At 36.4% G+C, this 18,107-nt stretch overlaps 2 protein-coding genes across 11 annotated transcripts in view; one reads left to right on the top strand and one right to left on the bottom strand.

Annotated features, from left to right (window-relative positions):
- Window positions 1-108: 108 nt before the first annotated feature.
- Glg1 (Golgi apparatus protein 1) lies at window positions 109-5,670 on the bottom strand. The gene is made up of 13 exons (XM_033334673.2): window positions 5,100-5,670; window positions 4,014-4,994; window positions 3,819-3,920; window positions 3,457-3,741; window positions 3,196-3,365; window positions 3,007-3,124; window positions 2,723-2,919; window positions 2,426-2,645; window positions 2,026-2,352; window positions 1,777-1,956; window positions 1,465-1,693; window positions 1,258-1,364; window positions 109-1,187 (listed from the first exon to the last, which is right to left on the bottom strand). Exons 1-13 carry the CDS (start codon window positions 5,421-5,423, stop codon window positions 1,023-1,025), a joined length of 3,405 nt encoding a protein of 1,134 aa, XP_033190564.1. The 5' UTR covers window positions 5,424-5,670; the 3' UTR covers window positions 109-1,022.
- A 260-nt stretch (window positions 5,671-5,930) lies between these two features.
- Window positions 5,931-18,107, top strand: part of LOC117157037 (uncharacterized) — a 36,424-nt gene continuing 24,247 nt past the window's right edge. Inside the window, exons 1-8 of one of the 10 annotated variants that reach the window (XM_076622063.1) lie at window positions 6,063-6,646; window positions 6,889-6,948; window positions 7,339-7,627; window positions 9,929-10,167; window positions 11,345-12,322; window positions 13,644-13,995; window positions 15,843-16,248; window positions 17,429-17,700. In XM_076622063.1, coding sequence (XP_076478178.1) covers window positions 7,526-7,627; window positions 9,929-10,167; window positions 11,345-12,322; window positions 13,644-13,995; window positions 15,843-16,248; window positions 17,429-17,700 — 2,349 coding nt within the window. In that variant the 5' untranslated portion in view covers window positions 6,063-6,646; window positions 6,889-6,948; window positions 7,339-7,525. The other 9 variants (XM_076622064.1, XM_076622062.1, XM_076622061.1 and 6 more) reach the window with 9 other exon arrangements.

The following is an 18,107-nucleotide window of genomic DNA, read 5'->3' as shown; positions in this document are numbered from 1 at the left end:
TTTTGTTAAATGAGAAATTCGCTTCATTTACTTTGAGTTTCATTATATTTAGACATTATGACTGAATTACGTATATGATACTTGGGTTATATTTTTTTACAATATAAATATGGGTAGAAAGAAAATTTATTTTTTATAACTAACAACGGCATGACTACAGTTCAGCATCTTTACCTTGAAATTTCACCTCGTAATATATTTCGTGTAACACAATATTTGGTCTTATACCTTAACTTATGATACACAGTAGCAATATATGTATTCAATGATAAGATTAAATAGCTTTAATTACTATAAATTGAGCATAACTTTTTTTGTCAGGAAATATGTAATATTCTTATACGTTTCATATTATGTGCACATTACATAATTGTCCAAGTTCATTCATTGTAAATAATTCCCGATAATTTTTATTCTATATGCATTCTAACGTTCTAAAATGGAAGACCAAGGTAATTTGTGCCCAGATAATATGTTTTGCTTTAAATAAAATGTGACCATTTTATTTTTATACGAATTTTTGTTATATATCACAAATGTATAGAATATTGACATAAAATTTCATTCCTCATTTCAATTTATTGTATATATATATATATATATATTCTCTATTAATATATTTTTTTTATTAAAATCTACCTTAAATGCAAATCATTTTCAATTTATCATACATTACATTCATTCAATCTTACAGTTTTTTATATTTATGATAATACTACTGAATGACAAATTGTAGATTCGTGTACATAATATGTATATGAATATATATATATTCTCTCTCTCTCCCTTTCGCTCTCTTTTATAAATTTATATGTGTATTAAAAAAGGAGATAAATAAAAATATTAAAAAATGCAACTTCTATCTTAATTTTGCACAGTTTGATATCTTGCAGGAAGGTCACCAGTACAATCACTCTGTTCTTCTTCTTTGTTTCGATGTTTACTTGGAATTGATTTTGTTCTTTCTTTTTAATTACAGCGATAGAAAATCTTCGAGGACGGATTTTTCTCACTATAATTTATCACTTATTTTTCATTAACATTGTTCGTCTTGTTACTCTCCCACAAAATAAGCCGGTGATGAAAATTAAGCCAATCATTGTTAACGCAATAATCATGAAATATCGTCTTGCGGGAGATTGATTTACCGTTGAGTACAATTCCTGGATTGAATTTGGTCCAATTAACTGAAAATAAATAAATATACATATATTACTAATATATAATATGTATTATAAGAAATATAGAATTCGCTACCTTAGCTGCATTTCTGAACATTTCGATCCTTGTAGTTAACATCTTATAGCAATCAGGTTGTAGAGACTTGTTACTGTCTTCTAATACATTTTGTAAACACATGATATCTAAGAAAAGAAGAAGAAATAATAAAATTTTGACAGATTTATACTTCTAATAAATGAACTAATTTATATATAAAATGTATTGTTTATTTGTTTAACGTACGCCTCCCTGCGCCTTGAGGAATATCACTACAGTATTTATTGACATCGACGGCACATGCTTTCTGTAATAATGGATCTACATTAATATCTGCTCTTGTTTGTTCTATTAAGTCAGCAATTTCAAGGCGACATTCTTCTTTCATATCTCTATTTCCAGCATTAAATTCCATTTTCAAACATTCTTCTACAGCTCCTGGATCATTGTCATCTGCTTTACAAACTGTTTCAATCTGTTCCAAATAGTTATTATATTGGTCAATATATTTATTTCAAATTATTTATCCTTTTTTTGAAAATATTCTAATGATAATACCTCATGTGCACACATTGTGGCTAATAATGGATTTAAATGGTAATTTAAAGCTGCTTCTCTAAGTATGTTAGTCATTTGGTGTTCACATTTTATTAAAAGTTTTGACTCTCGGAATTTAATTTTTAAACACCTTATAACTTTTCCTTCAAGTTCTTTATCGGTAGGTTCATTTAATAAAACCTAATGAGGGAATGTCATACATATAATAAGGTAGAAAAAAAGATGTAAGTAAAATATGTTCAAACATACCTCTTTACAATGCTTATTAATATCATAAGAACATGCAATTTGTAATGCAGTATTAAATCTGTAGTCTGTGTTTTGTTCAATCATCCTTCGAATAACAATACTTTTGCATTTATCATCAAATGTTGGTTCATCTTTATATTTTTTTAAACAATCTAACGCTTGTGAACGACTTATATCATGACAGAATTGCCTTACCATCGCTCGGCAATTATTTAATAAAGTGAAATCGCTTGAACTGTCTTGGAATTCTTGCTTCCTCACTTTAAACAATTGTTTATGACACGCATCTGTTAATTTTGACTTGTGTGCCGCTAAACATTCGAGAATCTGAAGTAATAATGTTTGCATTAATATAGATATCAAAATATAGATATAAAGATAAATATGTATATATCACAACCTGAGAATTTCCTGGTTCAAGATCATAACAATACTGTTTAATATCATTTGTACATTGTGCCTGTAAGATAGGATCAAACTGAATGTTTTCTCTTTGTTGATAAAGCTGCGCTTTTAACTGTTGTCTACATTCTTTTGTTATGTGATGTTGAGTATCTTTTATTATATCTTCTTGCACTTTTGTACTTAAACATTCTATTACTTCTGCCTTAGTTTTAGATCTAAATATTACATTTTAAAATATAAACATTCTTGTATTGATAAAAATTCATATAAAATATTTAAGAAATCTACTCACTTTGGACACCATCTTTTAACAGATGGTCTACAAGCTTCTTTAAATTTATAGGTAAAGTGGTAATTTTTTAATGATATCAATTGGAAGTGTTCCACTGCTGCTTTACATTTATAATCAGATCGCACTTCTATCTCATTTTTGTGTTCTATTAAACATTCCATCATATCACCCTCATCTTTACCATATTTTAATACTTCCTGTTTTTTAAATATTTCATATAAGTTTCATAAGTAAAAATTATGTGTTAATATTTAACTTAAATTTTTGAAAAAATTATATTGCACCTCACAATGACGCTCTATGATATGGAAACATGCAGTAGAAATTATTGGATTCAATTCAACACGTTCTGCTTGTTCTTCCGTAAAATTGCCGACTGCTAATTTGCAATTTTTGCTTAAACTGCGAATAAAACAAATGGATTGTAAAATAAATTTAGAAATTTTCATATGACCGAATACACCTACTATTACCGTTCTAAATTATCTTGAAGACATAATATTTCTTCTCCTTTTGCTGTTTTGTCATAACAAAATGATGCTAACTCAGCCAGACACACTTCTTCAATTTCAGGTTGTAAATCAACATTTACTGCTCTTTGCCTCATAACGCGTCTAATTTCTTCAAGACATTCTGTTCTTAACTAAAATGAGCCAATATAAGAATAGCTTTTAACTTCCAGAGTTACTTAAGGTATTATATACAGTTATTTATGAAACTACATGAATTCTTACTGTCATATTCTTTTGAGGATGATACGCATGTCTATATAAACATGGTAAAACAAGAGGTCCTCTTTCTGGATCCATTTGTTTTCCATCACTAGCCCATGCATTTCTTGCATGACATAGATGTGTTGCATCATATTTACATGCTCTATACAATTGAGGATCTAGTTTGAAATCTCTAGCTACAAAATATTGTATCTGAACTAAAGCAGTTTCACAAGCTTCTGTCATTTTGTCTGTACCAAGCTGTTCCATTAAACAGGATATCATTCTGGCATCACCTCCCTGTACCTATATGTAAATCAAACTAGAGTATTCACTTATTATTTAATAAAATATCAATTGATTTGTTTCAATTCTTTTCTTACATTTTTGCAAACTACATTAGCAATTAATTCACACTGTTCCTTTAAAACAGGATCAATTCTCCAATCTTCTCCAGCATCAGCTTCCATAATTAGATCCTCTAACTATTAATATGTTTAAAAAACATTTCGTTAATATTTATTATTATATAATTTCTTATGTATATAATAAATGTATATATGAAAACATTTGATTACCGCTCTCTGACATTTACTAGATATTCGCGATTTCCTCTTTCTTGGTCTTGTATGCTCCATCAAGCAATGAATTGTTGCACCACCAACTTCTAAACTATTACAAAATGCTGTAATATCATTAGCACAACCATCAACTATCTCAGGGGATAATCTATAATCTTCCATTAAAAGTTTTCTATGATCAAACATTTCAGCTTGGCAGTTATTATCAATTTTACTACCATTTTTTGCCGCAGATTCCAAACAAAGAAGAATTTGTGCAAGTCTTATGTTTTTATCTTCAAACGCAGATCTTCTACAATGATTACTTTTAATGTCATCTTTACAAGCTTTAACCAGTCCTTTACTAACTCTATAATCAGATGCAATTAATTTCCCTCGTCTTGCAAGCTGTTCTTGGCACATTGTTGTCATAGATCTATCCGTTTTGTGTTGCATTAAACACTTATATACTTGACCACTTCCTGGTCTAATATTTGGACAAAATCTAGTATGGTCTTCTTCGCAAGCTAAATACAATTGTCGGTCTAAGTTGATATTTTCTGCTTGTATCTCAGACACATGAAGTATATGTCTTTTACATTGAAGTTGAAGTTCATTAACATGTTCTTGTAAACAAGCTAATATTTGTCCTTGGGATATGTCTCTGTAAGGTTGTACCTTGTCACATTTGAATCTTTTAATATCATTTTCACAATCTGAAGAAAATGGTGTTATAATCCTAAAATCACTGAATGCAATCCATTCCAACCTTTGGATATATGTAATGCATTGAGGATTTTTGACTTTTTCTCTTTGATCAATTAAACATGAAAGATACGCTCCATGTTTATTACCAAAAGCTGTGCAATCCAATGAATCTAACTCTTTGCCACAGGTTCTTCTAGCTAAACGTTCTATATTTGAGTTACCTGTAACATTTAAGATATAGTCCCAGATTGCTTGTCGGCATTCATCATCAATACCAGATACTTCAGTTGGCTGTAAAATGAAAAAAAACCAAATTAAAATTAGTAATTTTATTTTACTTGTATTATTAAGTACTCTATATTATAAAATAACTGTTCTGTTAATTCAAAGTTATACCTTAAAACTTTGAATACATTCTAACAGCATTAATTCGTCGTTATTTTTAGTAATATCACCGCACAGGCGATTTAAATTTTGTCGACACTTAATATTCATAGATTTTAATAAACTATCTTCGTTTAACTTGATTATGCTGGCTCTTTTAATTCTAACGGAACTGTCAGCAGAACTGCTAAATAACCAACTGATTTTTGGTATATTGTCACCATTATTTGTAATTTCATCTTTAAAATAAGTTTTCGTCAAGTGAGTACAATTTAGCACCGACAAGTGTAGAAAAATCACAAATAAAATGCTTCTTATATTCGTCTTATGTTCCATCCTTATGAATTAGGTTCACTTCTCCAATTAGAACTTATTTTCCATGAAACATATTACACTGTTTTAGTACATTTATGAGATTTCCGTTCCTTTTTTTTCTTATTCTTTTCGTCTGTTATTATGGACTATGTAATGTCAACGTCACGAATAATAGTACACTCGTGTATAATACCGAACTTTGCGCGGACAGATTGCTCTATATAATACTCGTCATCTATAGTTCTATTTAATTTTCAAATAACCTTAAACGGCAGATTTTACTGAAAAATAATGAAATTAATTTATTATACAAAAGAATTAAATTGTTTTACATTGTTTTAATTGCATTTTATTGTTCGAAAAAATAAAATAATAATTTTTAATATGAATCAGATTTAATTCATTTTGCCGATGAAAATTTTAGTGTTTCACTATACTTCTTTACTGTATAACGAACACAAAAGTGCTTTATAAAAATGTATAATGACAAAAATACTTTAATTTCAGCTTAAATTATACTTGTATCCGCGCCAATGTGTAGCGATAAAAGGGAATTATTAAGTTTTGCGATATTTGCCATTCATCTCCTAGTGAAAATGCTCCTTGTCGTGAGTAGCATCATACAACGTTGGCAAGCCTGTTGTAATTGGGTATGTATTTCTATTTCGTCGTCTGCATTAAAGGCCAAGTGACAGCTCGAACTATATTGTTGACATTCGTATGAAAATTACGCTACCGCGTCGTACTCACGAAAAATGTAATTTTATATACTATTAAGATCGAGATATACAAGTGGACTTTCTCTTTTTTTTCATTGATATAAAAACTTTAATTAAACGATATCGGTGAATTGTGTATACATAAGAAGGAAACTCCGAATTAAATGATAATCGGTGTTTGAGGAATATAATTACATTGGGCTAATAGATTTGAAGCGCTTAGCGATTACGATTAAAGTGGTACCTATAAACCCTTCGAGCTGTTCCATATTGATTAGTATCTTTTAGTAGTTCTAACAATGACTGCTTATTGGAAAACTCTGTTCAAGCACCGTCGTAAACGTTGTTCTCAGTAGTACGTTCTCGACAGTGAACGATAAAGTGCGTGCGTAAAAGTGAATCAATCCGTATGGTATTACGCGCAGTTACTACGGCGTCACTTTCTAAAAAGAAAATATTAATTTTTTTTATTGATAATCAATTTTTTTAATGGTCTTGATGTATATTGATAAATCCGTGTAAAAAGTAAGTTGCAATTTAATCTTACGAAAAATTATAAAAGCTTGCTCGTATCGTAAGCGCAGCTTCTTTCCTCGAATATTGATGTTTCAATTTTCTACTTCTATCGTTTTTAATAAGTTTCATTTTACACAGCATATTAAACATATACTATATATCAAATTTATTTATACAGTCATTCAAAATTACAATAAAAATATATTATACACATCTTGCTTGACGAATAACACTCGTTTGCAATCACTTAGAAGTCAAACATTGCGCGCAGAAAATTCACGACAGGGTGAAACCTACGTTTAACGTAAAAGGTAATATTTCGAACAACGGTATATGGTGTTTCACTTGTATGCAGTTATTTCCGATTGTTTTCTTTATTCATGAACAGCATTATCGAGGAAATTTCTTAAATCGTTTTTCATCCGTGACTAAACATAACGTTATAAGGAAAAACTAAAATCGCCTGTTCAATCCTAATTTTCTAATTTCGAACGTAAAATGGATAGCGTAGTGTATTAACTATCCCTGACATTTTCGGCTCTATTTATAGCGTTGCCATTAAGGGTGTCCATGGTGTTTTTGCATCCGATTTCACGCCCCTCTCGCGACATAGGAAAATAGAAACTGACGATCGTTTCCGCGAATTAGGATTATCGTTGGTGACTGGTTCAGCGATTGATCTGTTCGGTATTTCATTAAAGATTCGAGGTCCAGTGAGGGAGAATCGATCAGTGGTCCCGGGTGTATGTGGTAACGGAAACAACGCGATCGATTCGAATCGGTGAAATTGTAAAAACGTGGTGAAACGAACAAAGAGAAAGACGGTTTCGGAATGACCTGTGGCGGTGGCAAGATCTCGTTAGAAATATCGGGTGGGGAGGAGGAGGCATGGAAGCTGAAGCTGGTCGGCAGTCTCACCATCAGGGGCTGCAGCTTACCCTGCCATCCCCGGGAATCCCCGGACTAGACGTTGTCAGGGCCTTGCATCAGGTTTGAATGTTTGAATCACAAATTTAATTAATGCACCACGATTAACTTTGTTACAATTAATCACAATAATTGAACTTGTGTTCATCCCGTTTGTTTTATTCTTTCCTATCTTGGCATAAAATAATCTTGTCAAAGAATTTTAATTAAATAATACAAATTTCAAACTCGTTATTATACATATATATATGTATACGCGCGCGCGCGCGTGTGTGTGTGTGTGTTATATTTAGAAAATAGATTTCAAATTGGTAAAATTAAAAAAAATACTTCTGTTAAAGTTTGATATGCTATTCTATTTATTTTTTTATATAGTAAGGTGTATATATTTAAACAAAAAGGCACAGAGTATAATTTATGTACTTGCTTTGAACTTTTGTTTGCAACTTTGTAAAATATTACGTACCAACATATGTAGGTAGATACAAAAAGCCAGTTTTTGTCAAGTTACTACCTGTTTGTTACTAGTTGGTCGTCTGTTAAAGAATAAGTTTAATTTTGAAGAAATTGCTCCTTTGTTATACCTACGTGTGTCAGTATGCCTGACTTATTATTAATGCGCGTGTATGTGTGTGATTGGTCAGATGACACGATGCTTGCTAAAAGGGCATCAGATCACTGTATACACCCTTACCTGAGCCATCGATTTCATAATACACCGATGCTGTTCGCTCTCTTTCGATCTTTTTACCTCTGTGATCCTTTGACCTTAGTGTATGATATGTTTCTTCTGTGTACGATTCATGGTACATCAGATTAAGGGATATATGTTAATAAACATAAGAAAAATTCAGGATATCATAATAAATATTTTGATTCTAACGAGATTATTATTTGTATTCTAACTATTTTCTAATTATTGCAGTTATTTGTAAAACTGATATTTTTATTCGCGTATTTAAATCCATACCGTGAGATTTTTATTCAGCGTAATATGGAAACGTGATTCGTCTTGTTTCTAATCTTCGTTGCAGCAGAAAATCAAACCGCACTTCCTACCGTGCATTGCCAGCGCTCAATTATTAAGCTATCTTAAGCTAAATTACATTAAACCACTTAATAAAACGACCATCTATTCAAACCAACGAAATTTAGGCCCATTCAAGCATTTTAATATAGATGCAAGCTTTCGCCAAGATTTTTATCCCATCGAGATGGTAGATCCATTTCGTCTTCCGAGATTTCATTCGTCTTAGAAAGTACGCGATTCGTCTCGGAACAGCGTTATTAACTTTGTAATCATAGGCATTATTGCCGATTCACAGACTTATCACGCGGATTTCCCATGTTCTAATCATTTTCTGAATTTCCATCTCGAACACGACTAATCAGAACTCTCGGATAATTTAATCGCGCAACTGCTCGATAAATTAAAAAAAAAAAAAAAAAAAAAAAAAATCATCGATCACTCTGTAATTTCAATAGGCAACTCTCGATAGTATACAATAATAGTGTATGATGTGAATATTTTCGTTAAGAATATACCAAGACCTGATCATTAAATGTACACGGCGAATGAAATCGAAAGGGTAATAAAGTTGATCATGTGTGCAATTCTCTTCAAACATTCATCCATCGTCTCAATTACAATAATTCCCGATAGCGCCTTGGTTCAACGGTGACCCATAATAATCGCAGCTATTTTGCGAACGTTCCAACTGAAACCTACTGTTATCGTTCACGGTAATCATAGACGCAGAGTGTTTGTTAAGAAAACGATGTTATAATTAGGCAAGGTTAATTTTCTTTGATACACTGTTTAGAAATTGGAAAGGAGCAAATTGGAAATTTCTTGTCGTATTCGTAGGGTTATACGTTCTTACGCAGAATACTTAGAATTATAGCTTAAAAATGTTCTAATGTTAGTTTCCCAATATATTTGCATTGAATTTACGTGACGAAACGTTTACTATAAAACCACATTCAGGAAAGTTTCTAAATTAGAAGAAAATAACCGATAACTGGGACATACAAAATTCGGGGATCGTACCAGAGTTAATCTTGCATTCGAATCTCCTTGAACTTGATCCTGCTTGTCGTTAGACTGCGGATTTTTACGCAAATTCGTACAATTAAATTTTTCAGAGTATAATTTAAGAAAGTGGAGCTTCGGTAGGAAATTGTTTTACCTAGCGAATATTACGAAGAGCGCTGTACTTCCGAGTTTTCTATAAGCGCACAAAAATCCGCTCTCTACTTATCATTTGTGTCTTGAGTGCGAAGAATCGTTTTAAAAATTCTTTTCAGAAACAAGCGTTATATGCTTGACGGATAAAAGTGATTTTTCGATATGCATGCTTTCAGACTGTGATATCGCTGCGCTCCGCGCTGGATTCTTCGCGGGAAGAGCTTCGCCGTCTTAAGCAGAGCGTTGGTGATTTTTCTGGCGAGAGCTACGTTGACGTCGTCGAGAGGCTCGCTCTTGAGAATCACGTCCTTAGGCGAAAGATTCTAAGCAGGAATAGTGAGTTTTCTAGTGATGCTGCCACAAGCCCGCCGCCCCAGGCCCGTCTTTTTTCACTCGCAGTAGAAGACGTCAAAGAGTGAGTCTTGAAATGCGTCTCTGTGAGCAATTAAGAGATCGTTCGTGGATTTCGTTTCTCTTTGTCACGCGCCATCGTCTTCTTCTACTTTCGCGTTTCACGATCATCGTGATCATCTAGCCCGGACCGGCGAGACTCGTTTTATTGATTTTATTTACGAATAACATTAACGCGGAGAAACGAATTGCAATAACGTGAAAACGTTGACTGCCGCGCGAATTTTACGCGCTTTGTTCGCTCGGTAATATATATAATAGGCGGAAAGGTTTCACGCGCTTGATTTATGCAAAATATTACGTTCCGATGAAAATTGATAATCGTCGAATAGCACACTTTCCGTTCTACCATTTTATCTAGTCATTTGTATTAAAAATTTCTCGGTCGATGTGACGTGATTTATTTTAATCGTAGTAAATGTAGTAAAAAAAAAAAAAAAAAAAAAGGAGGAAATAAAGCAACAACGTAGTGGCTGTCAACGTGTTAACGTATAGAAACTACTGGAAAAGTGTTTTCCATTTATTTATTCATCGTTTATTTCACTGTATTTCAGCAAAAAATTCACGTGGATAATGCGCGATCGAGAACTCAGTAAATGTTTACTGTTTATGCTAATGTATCGATAACGAATGAAAAGCGATTCTGAGAATGCACGTAGAGATTTGACACGAATGGTAGTACGTGGAGATTATATTGCACATTTGCAAAATTGTGTGCCATGCGTGTGAGATCTTTAAAAGTGCAGTATGACCGATAAGCAAGGGAGTTCTATGTAAATCTTTGATCAGTTAAAAGAGTCGTGCGAGAGTTTCGACAGTTGTTGCTGCTCTTTCGTCGTTAAATATATGTTTCTTTTTCTCATTATTCGTACATTTCAAGTCTACTTAACATTTCCACGATAAGGTCATTTTATTTCTGTCCAAAATAGTATAACCCATCCAGCTCAAAGCAAAGTTAATGTTATTATGTAGATTAACGATCTAAATATTCAGGATAATAGCGGAAGATATTCGCGTAATTCGCCGGTCGGAAGCGTGAATCGCCAAATGAAGCTTCTCCGTAGCGTTAGTGTTAATTAAAAGGAACGCGTTCCATTCTCGATGCACCTATTAATAACCACGTGTAGCGTGCATACGCGGCTGGTTTCTCGCTGTCATTCTTACCCTGTAAACGGTGTCAGTCTGTCAGAGCAAGCAGGCGTACTCATGGACGCGTCCAGGGACAAAGTCGGCACGGAGGACATGGCAGAGGCACCTAAGCCGGTCATCGAGCCTCGTGCCGATAGCAACACCAGTGGTAACGGCGAGATTCCCGATCTGCAGTCTCGTACAGTCGAGAAAGTGCCTAACAGTCATGTAGAATCCTCGTCCAAATCGGAATCCAGGAGTCAGACGTCGAAGTGTACGATGTCGAGAGACGCGACTGTTGTTAAATCTCAGGCTGGAATATCTGGTGTCAGTTTGGACGATACGGTGAAGAGCGGGACTTCGAACGACCTGGCTTCCGCCTTGACGAATAGACGATCCAAGGACGTCGAGGCGGAGGATGGGAACGCGGCGCAGGTCGATCACTTGGAGGTGCCAGAGAAGGATCTCGAGGATCTGAGCTTGAAATCTGTTTCCGACGGAGACAATTCGGTGTTCAGCGATAATCCGGACACGCAAGTGTTGCAACAACATCAACGCCAGAATCAATTGGCCGACCAGCCGAAGCCGAACGATCAATCCGAGAACGAGTCCGAGGAGTTGGACGATATCGAGCTGATATTCACCACGGACGAAACTTGTCGCGATCTTGGTCTTCAGGAAGATCTGGTCTCCATAACCGAGACCGAAACTTGGCCACAGTCTGCGCCTACTGGTCAACCGGCGTTGTTGAAGTACGCTAAATCAGCCGAGGGCGAGTCCTTGGTGTGCAACGGTGAGAAGACCAGCTCCGTCGAGGAAGCGGTTTCTTCGCAAAGCTCGAGCATCGATCGCGAGGAAAGCGTGGATAGGTTCGACGAAAGTTCCAGCACCAGGTTGAACAAAATATGGTCTCAGTGCTCGGTGCTGGTCGAAACAGATATCAGCAAGTGTGGAGTTGTCGAAGAACCTGAGCATGCTACCAGACAAGCGGTCAGAAGGAACACTTTAGCCGCGCCACCTACTGCATACAGGTAACTAGCAGCTTCTTTTTTAGCGTTGCACGATAGCCTATCGATTTTATTTTTTCGGCACTTGCGTTACAGCAACTCCAGGCCTCCGTCGAACGTCTTGAAAAATGTCGTAACAGTTGGAGCGTAAATCTTTATTTAAATTACCTGTTGTTTTTATCGAATATCTATTGGTTTCGTTGAAAGATACACTAAATATCGTGGATATTATTGTTGATCATCGTTGAACGAAGGAAAGGAAAGAGAATTCGACTTTTTCGCTTGAATAGGTGTACCGACATTTTATTTAACATCTCGTAGGGCTCTTCAGTCTGTACTTGATGAAAGACTCTCACGCTAATATATGTATGCGTGTATTCGTTGAAAGTACTTTAATTAGCTGCTTGGTATTTAACAGCCATAAAACGTTTTCACTTACTTCCAACTGCTTTTTTTCGCCTACGGCAATTTGCCACATGCGAAGCTTCCTAACGAATGATGCGTACGCATACACGAAACGACACTTTAAACGTGTTTCCTGTTCGTTAGCGCACACGCGTATTTATGCGATTTAATTACGTCGTCGGTTATAATTATCAATAACTTATCAAACACATCCGTTGGCTTGTCATTTGCTTTACTTTTACATCACCGTTGTCTGTAACCGAAATTGTTTCGTTAGCGCAACAAAGAAATCCTTTATCTCTACTTGCACCATTCATTTCACATATCGTTAATGAAATATCATCGACGATTCTCTCTCGATTGATTTGCTGGGTAGTTCGGTGATTTCAGTTTGTTGTGTCAGAATAGAGCGAGGTATGTGTTGTATCAGAAATTGGCTCTGATTCTGATACAATTATGGACTGAAAATTAGATCAGAAGCCACAGTCGATGGTCTAGGCTCTAATAGTATTCGGGTGTCAACGACGAGCTACTAATAGTTCGAAATTGCACGTAATTTAATATGAAATTTTGTCACAGCAAATTTAACGCTCAACATCTTGCAACCGCCTTAACAGAAGACGCTTCGACATGTCGAACGAATCATATGGTTAATCGTCTATACTTACACGATTTCTAGAAAAAGTCATATATTATAAATTTATAAATTTTGCAACAATAATAATGTTACTTCTTAACAGTACGTACAACTTCCCTTAAAATGTAAAGTAAGAAGACACGAGGAATTTGAAATATTTAATAAATAATAAAGTATGCTCGATGCAACGTTTTAACTAAGAAGCGTGAAGTCGCAATTGCGCGATTCTTGGAAGAATGGAGAAATGGCGAAAATGCCAAGTACGTCAAACAATTTACCGTATAGTTTTATACCTTTTTTCAGACCGATCATTCATCGTGAAGCTTTAGCGGGTAGTCGACGAAAGAGCGCGGCACCATTGAGACCGGTGATGGACAGAATCAGCGGAGCAAGACGAGAGTCTGGTGCCCAAACTGACATTTCTGCGCTTCCAGCCCACTGGCGTTCCGAGAGTTATCTCGCGCACAAAGTGGCCCATACGTTCACCACGTTGCCCAGCAAGTTCGCTCTGCCTACCGGGGTGCCTGGAAGACTTCGATTGTCCGACAAAACCCGGGAAGCTAGAAGAGTAATGCTATCGGACATCAGCTTCACTAGCATGGTGCCAGAGTTGTCCAGAAGCGCCGATCATCTCTGCCACGACCCACACGCACAGGTAGGATCCGAATTCGGATCAGAATCTTCATAATCCGTAAGATAAAGATTCGATCCTTCTGTGTCAAAGGACAAATCTTGTAGTTTTTGATTTGGAAAGTACGATAAATACATTATGTCAGGAGTTTATAGTTTGCAGTATGTTGATGTTGGGTGATAGTATGTCGCGACTGCAGCATGGATTTCATCTACGAATCATTGGTTTTCGTGCAATGTGGTGTTTCACATTTTTGAAGTTTCGACAATTTCAGAGAAAAAGCGAGAGGAACATCGCGTAACATTGGTTTGCGCTCGTGTGAGAAGGAACGATGCACATTTATGGAGTTAATCGTTTAAGAATCGAAACCAGACCTGCTGCTGCAGTGTAAGCTGGACTTATAGCGAACATTTGTGATACAAACTAGATTTGTTTATCAAGTAGTAGAAACATTTTTGAATCATTGGAGGACTCGTAGGATCGTACACGCGATAGAGAAGTGGAAGGGCAGCGAGTGCGAATCGCGTCATTCTAGCGTCAATAGAGTGTAATCAGGATCTCAATTTTTATGATCCCCAGATCAGAATACGAATAATTATCGGTCGTAATATCCCAACTTTCTGCTCTTTGTCTTCGTCCGCAATATTTACGTACGATGCTGCGATGGAATGTTTGAGCAGTCTTCCTGTCACATTTAGGTCTTAATCGTCAGCATTGTTTTTGTAACAAACATTATTTTTGCACGTTGATAATACTATACTTATAAAATCCTGTATGTGTGTTGTTTAAACGCTTGTTTGATAACCAATATATTTTATAGAGATGTACTTTGTCATATTTGTTTAACGTTACGTTATATTTCAGATGCCAATGAATTAATTCTGTATACTTAGCTGATAATGGACAATAAAAATATATTTTGTTGGTGTCTAATATTTTTTTATTTATCGTAATAACGTAATAAGTAACATTCTCTGCTATCTCGACGAATAGGTCCGATTCCAAGCATCCTACGTGTTTGAAATCACCTCGAAAATGGAATTACTGCATATTCACTTCGAAGAATCCAAGTAACAACGTTGGAGTAACGCGTTCTTGGTAAAGGACAGCTCTTTGGAAGGCGATTATATTACACGAAATAATAATAATTAAAACTATCTTTATCCATGCGCGTAGAAATTCAATATCGTAGGTGATGAATGGAAGCAGTAAAGTAGACTATTCTTAAAATGGCGTAACACCGTTTTATCTATGTGTATATATATTCCGTATATATATATATACAGAAATGATTGGCGCGTGGGAGAAGGTCGAACGAATAAAGCTAATGCGATTCACTTTGACGTTCGTTTCAATTCCGCCTCTCCGTCAACTTGGATGACTAATTGCTTGCCTCGTTTTGTTTTATTCCGATACTGTAGGTTCTGAATGTTTACTGTCGCTGTATTATTCGATTATACTCCTTTCCGCTGCGCTGCGGTGCAAGGGAACCTACGATCTTAAATATCTCAGTGAAACGCGAATAACGAATCGCTTATCTCTTTTACAATTGCTCTTCTGTCATTTCACTTCCATTTCGTCCTCGAACGGTAATTTAAAACATGGAAAATCGGCTGCTTACGAAAATTAAACAACGCTGCAGCTTGTTCTTGCATTCGTAGTCTAATAAATGTGGCAAATACGAAATAAAAAAGGATTAGCGTACACAATTACTTTTCTATTATTTCGTAATTTTGTATTTCCGATTGCGTGCGTTATTCTAAAAATTGACTCGTTCTACTCGAACACATTTCGGTAGATCGACCGGATAATCAATCGGTTTTACTATCGCGGAATGATCAACAATGACTCATATCGTTCCTTTTGTTCAGACTTGTTTCAGTTCTCGCGGCTGTGGCCTTCGAACACCGGACGTGCATCGCCGCGAATCGCTCGGCTCTCCTGCGGGATTTTGGCCTCGTTGCAACCCCAGCACAGGACTTCCGAGTCCGTGCGATTGCCGCCTCTCCACCGACTTTTACTCCTCTCGATATCGTGGCTCTTTGTCTTCGATCCCGTCGCCTGGATTGGAGGTTGTCGGTGGCCCGTCTCGAAGACACTCGTGGAGAGCAACCGCGACGTCCTTCGATACCTGGAGAGTTCCGGCGGCCACTTCTACCCCCAGACCAACCTGGTCCTCTATGCCCTCTTCGCCTACACACGTGCACCCTCCTGCGACGTCCTCGAAAGCTTCCAAGAGCGTTCCAAAGAGGACGCGATCGAAGGTCACTTTCCAAGGTTTGTCTTTCTATCGCACTAACTTATTTTAAAATTTTATTTTAAAATCATAGTTTACAGTTTGTCTATTTGTCACGATACATCTTAATTGTGCGTGTGTAATTTGAAACGACGCCTGTAGAGTTAATTTCAATCGAGATAAACTGTCGCAAATGGGCATGTAGTTTACTATTTACTCGCAGAAGCCAGTTGCGGTTAATTGAATCTCAGGCTCAGCCACTTCAAATTAACCTTCTATCGCGTTCAGAAACCTTACGATCGGCTGGAACTGTATCGCAAGTTCGCGTTTCCGTGCAACGTTATAAGACGAGTCACTCGATCGTAACCGATCCACATTACGTGGCTGTATTTTAACATCGTTTCGATATTTTGCACCTATTTTCGCAACCTTCCGTTCCTGCCAAATAAAACAATCCATAAAAGGACTTTTCGCTTTTCGACTTTTCACAAACGCTCTGATTAATATGTCGAATATTTGAAAATTCCAAAGGCAGCTAGTTGTTTGTATATTGTTTCAGGAATGAGATTTCTTAATTCTTTGGGGATCGAATTCTTTCAGACCTCGAGACAGATTTGTTCTTGCCAATTATTAACCATAGAAACTATACAAACATATCCTTTCCTATGTTTTCGTAGAGTAGACACAAAGTACTAGAACTTGCGGGCAATTTTCCCGCAAACCAAATACGTTTACTTAGTTGATAATCTGTAAAGTTTCAACTCGTACTTCCTTTATTCGCACAAGCTGAAAACGTACCTTCGCTTTCTTTTGTGTCGCTCATTTCGCTGTAAACCGTCCTCGATAATTATAAGTGGATGAAACCCAGTCAACCTGCAACTTGTCGCGTTCTTTCTATTTTACCATTGAACCTGTGCTTTGACGAAACCTTTTTTAATTACTCTGATGCGACGCGCGTATAACGATAAAGATAGTAAAAACGCGAAGCCCGTCGACCTCGGCAAAAATAAAACATCGCCCAAGGTTTCGTTGCACCACTTTTCCCCCAAACTTATTCGTATTGTCCGATAATGCTGGCCGATGGCGTCGATAAATAATAAATAAATGACGAGTTCTTCCAAACGATCCACTAAAGTAACATCGTTTGGCCAGACACCCGTTATAAACGGTGTATCGTCATAACAGTAAAGCGACTTCTGTCAGGACGCTGTTTGTTCGCAGAATGCCCGATGACGCGAGGCAGTCTGCCAAATTTGCGCTCGGATTTGGTGACCGGCGATAACAGCGGCGATTCGACCGAATCGTTGATCGACGAGGCTGAGGATTATTTACGACGGAGCATCGACTCGATGCTGACGATCTCCAGTAGCGGCGTCAGTTCCGACTATTGGAACCGACAGACAGCCAGGCGGAGACGTACGCGGCGATACTCCGAGCCTGATCTAATCCGTGATTGGCATCCCCCGCAGGATGCTAGACCGTACCTGCCAAAGGTGAATTTCACCAGCGTGTCTCGCGTGTGCCTCGACGTATCCGGCTTCGCTGACAATTGATTAGAACGTGGCACGATAACGTGTCATTTGGAACGGTGGAAAACACTCCGGCGCGATTAAACCGTTATAATTGTAAAATAAGCGAAGTTACGAAGGAGAGTTATTACATACAGTTCGTACGATCGCTCGTCAATTCGCTTAATCGATGAATTACCGTACGTACGAGAGATGGTCTGATGCTTGAAAGTTTCGCTCTTTTTAATCCTGGTGAATGGTTATCGGTGTTAAACTCGTCGATGATAGACGAAACTTAATCGAACGTCGAGCGTCTCTTAACGATCCGTTAAAATCGTTACCACATGGAATTAAAATCGTATACTTTACGGTAGATCACTTGCTGATCTTGG

Source organism: Bombus vancouverensis, chromosome 10, assembly GCF_051014615.1.
Source record: "Bombus vancouverensis nearcticus chromosome 10, iyBomVanc1_principal, whole genome shotgun sequence".
Classification (NCBI taxonomy): domain Eukaryota; kingdom Metazoa; phylum Arthropoda; class Insecta; order Hymenoptera; family Apidae; genus Bombus; species Bombus vancouverensis.
This window is presented reverse-complemented; position numbering and strand designations above follow the sequence as displayed.

What these genes read in the sequence shown, in the direction of transcription:
- Glg1 (XM_033334673.2), bottom strand. Translation starts at nt 5,423, where the DNA reads ATGGAACATAAGACGAATATAAGAAGCATTTTATTTGTGATTTTTCTA. An exon ending in ATCCTCAAAAGAATATGACA is followed by an intron (nt 3,366 to 3,456) that starts GTAAGAATTCAT and finishes GGCTCATTTTAG; the next exon opens with TTAAGAACAGAATGTCTTGA. An exon ending in GTTAAAAGATGGTGTCCAAA is followed by an intron (nt 2,646 to 2,722) that starts GTGAGTAGATTT and finishes TGTAATATTTAG; the next exon opens with ATCTAAAACTAAGGCAGAAG.